Consider the following 2,463-nt stretch of genomic DNA (forward strand, 5'->3'; position numbering starts at 1 on the left):
ATACAGATGAGGACGTCCACCACTTCGACTGGGACAACACATCCATCCCAGGACAAGCCAAACAGAGAGCATGCCATTCCAACTGGAACTCTATCAACAAGCACATCGAGATAGACCCCATCTACCGCCCCCCCTGAGAAAAGGAACTGGAAATGACATCACCATAGAGAATGACATCACCACAGGAAATGACATCACCAACCCAAAGAAACCCAAACATATAAAGAGAAAGTGGGAATCATCAGCGATGCTTCACCCGGAGGCTCACTAAAAATGTTACCCAATACGGTGACGAAACATCTGGAAATGAACCTTCCAGCTCAGCGAGCAAACCCACATCCAGATTCAATGGTGTTCCCATCACTGAGTCTCCCCCCCATCGACGTCCTGGGGGTTACCGTTCACCAGAAACTCTACCGGACTCACCACACCAACCCAGCGGCTCCAAGAGCAGGTCAGAGGCTGGGAATCCTGCAGCGAGTAACTCCCCTCCTGACTCCCCCCAAAGCCTGTCCCACCATCTACAAGGCCCAAGGCAGGAGGGTGAGGGAACACTCCCCACTTGCCCCTGGATGGGGGCAGCTCCAACAACACTCAAGAAGCTCGACACCATCTAGGGACAAAGCAGCCCCCCGCTGGATTGGCCCCACCCCCACAAACCCTCCCTCCCTCCCCCCACCGACGCTCAGTAGCAGCAGTGTGTACCAGCTACAAGATACACTGCAGAAACTCACCAAAGACCCTCAGGCAGCACCTTCCAAACCCACGGCCACTTCCATCCAGAAGGACAAGGGGCAGCAGGTACACGGGAACCCCACCCCCTGCAAGTTCCCCTCCGAGCCCCTCACCATCCCGACTTGGAAATATCTCGCCGTTCCCTCAGTGTGGCTGGGTCAGAATCCTGGGATTCCCTCCCTAAGGGACACTGTGGGTCTACCCACAGCACATGGGCTGCAGCGGGTCAAGGAGGCAGCTCACCCCCACTTTCCCAAGGGGGCAACTAGGGACGGGGGCAGTAAATCCTGGACCCAGCTCCATCTCAAAGTAGCAATGGGCTTGGGATTGTGATGCCTCCACAGGTGAATAGCTTTGCTTGAGGTTGAAGGGTTGGAGAACCAATGAGGGGGAGCTTGAAGAGAGTATTTCCGGGATGGGATCGAGGGGTGAGTAATCCCAGTGGTTTTCCCTGGAGAGGGGGAGGCTGGGAGGGGAGATTGGGTGATGGGGGAAACACACTGATGCTCATTGGGAGAGCTAGTACAGAGAGGATGGGCTGATTGGTGTCCTCCTGTGCCTCAGCAGTGAGGAGGTTGTGATTCTGTGATGGTGTGAGCCAGCCGGGGGTATTAGGGGATCCGGGACACGTTTATAAACCCCCCTCCCAAGCCCAAACTCCCCCTTTCTCTGCCTTCTTCCCCAACTAGAGGCAGCGCTGGCTCCGGGCTGGCGCCGGTGTTCCAGACCCACATGTTACCCTCAGTGTGCCCGGGAAAGGGGCGATGGAGAACGGGACCGGTGCCAACGCAGCGGCTGAACCGAGTCCAGGAGCCGGGCTCCCAGAGAGTGAGGAGACAGCAATCCCCGGGGAGACAGTGGGAGGAGAGCGGAAGGAGGGAGCTGAGAGAACGGGACCACTGCGGCCATTCACCGTCCCAGGTACAGGCAGCAACACCGAGCAGGTGACCGGCCCCGGCCCTGATACCCCGATACCCCACTGACCCCAATACCCCACCAACCCCGATACCCACCGGCCCCGATACCCACTGACCCCGATACCCCACTGACCCCGATACCCCACTGACCCCAATACCCCACTGACCCCAATACCCCACTGACCCCGATACCCACTGACCCCAATACCCCACCAACCCCGATACCCACTGACCCCAATACCCCACCAACCCCGATACCCACCGGCCCCGATACCCACTGACCCCGATACCCCACTGACCCCGATACCCACTGACCCCGATACCCCACTGACCCCGATATCCCACTGACCCCGATACCCACTGACCCCGATACCCCACTGACCCCGATATCCCACTGACCCCAATACCCCACTGACCCCAATACCCCACTGACCCCGATACCCACTGACCCCGATACCCCACTGACCCCGATACCCCACTGACCCCGATACCCCACCGACCCCGCTCCCCGGTCTGTATCCCCGATCCCCGGTCATTATCCCCGCTCCCCGGTCATTATCCCCGATCCCCGGTCTGTATCCCCGCTCCCCGGTCTGTATCCCCGATCCCCGGTCATTATCCCCGCTCCCCGGTCTGTATCCCCACTCCCCGGTCTGTATCCCCGCTCCCCGGTCTGTATCCCCACTGCCCGGTCATTATCCCCACTCCCGGGTCATTATCCCCACTCCCCGGTCTGTATCCCCGCTCCCCGGTCATTCTCCCCACTCCCCGGTCTGCATCCCCACCCCCCGGTCTGTATCCCCACTCCCGG

At 59.8% G+C, this 2,463-nt stretch overlaps 1 protein-coding gene across 1 annotated transcript in view; it reads left to right on the forward strand.

The window, feature by feature from the left end:
* Positions 1–2,463, forward strand: part of LOC132836175 (ras and Rab interactor 2-like) — a 39,107-nt gene that overhangs the window by 6,759 nt on the left and 29,885 nt on the right. The window contains exon 5 of the mRNA XM_060855504.1: positions 1,425–1,679. Coding sequence (XP_060711487.1) covers positions 1,425–1,679 — 255 coding nt within the window. The remainder of the gene's footprint in view (positions 1–1,424; positions 1,680–2,463) is intronic.

This window comes from Hemiscyllium ocellatum, chromosome 46 (assembly GCF_020745735.1).
Source record: "Hemiscyllium ocellatum isolate sHemOce1 chromosome 46, sHemOce1.pat.X.cur, whole genome shotgun sequence".
Taxonomy (NCBI): Eukaryota; Metazoa; Chordata; class Chondrichthyes; order Orectolobiformes; family Hemiscylliidae; genus Hemiscyllium; species Hemiscyllium ocellatum.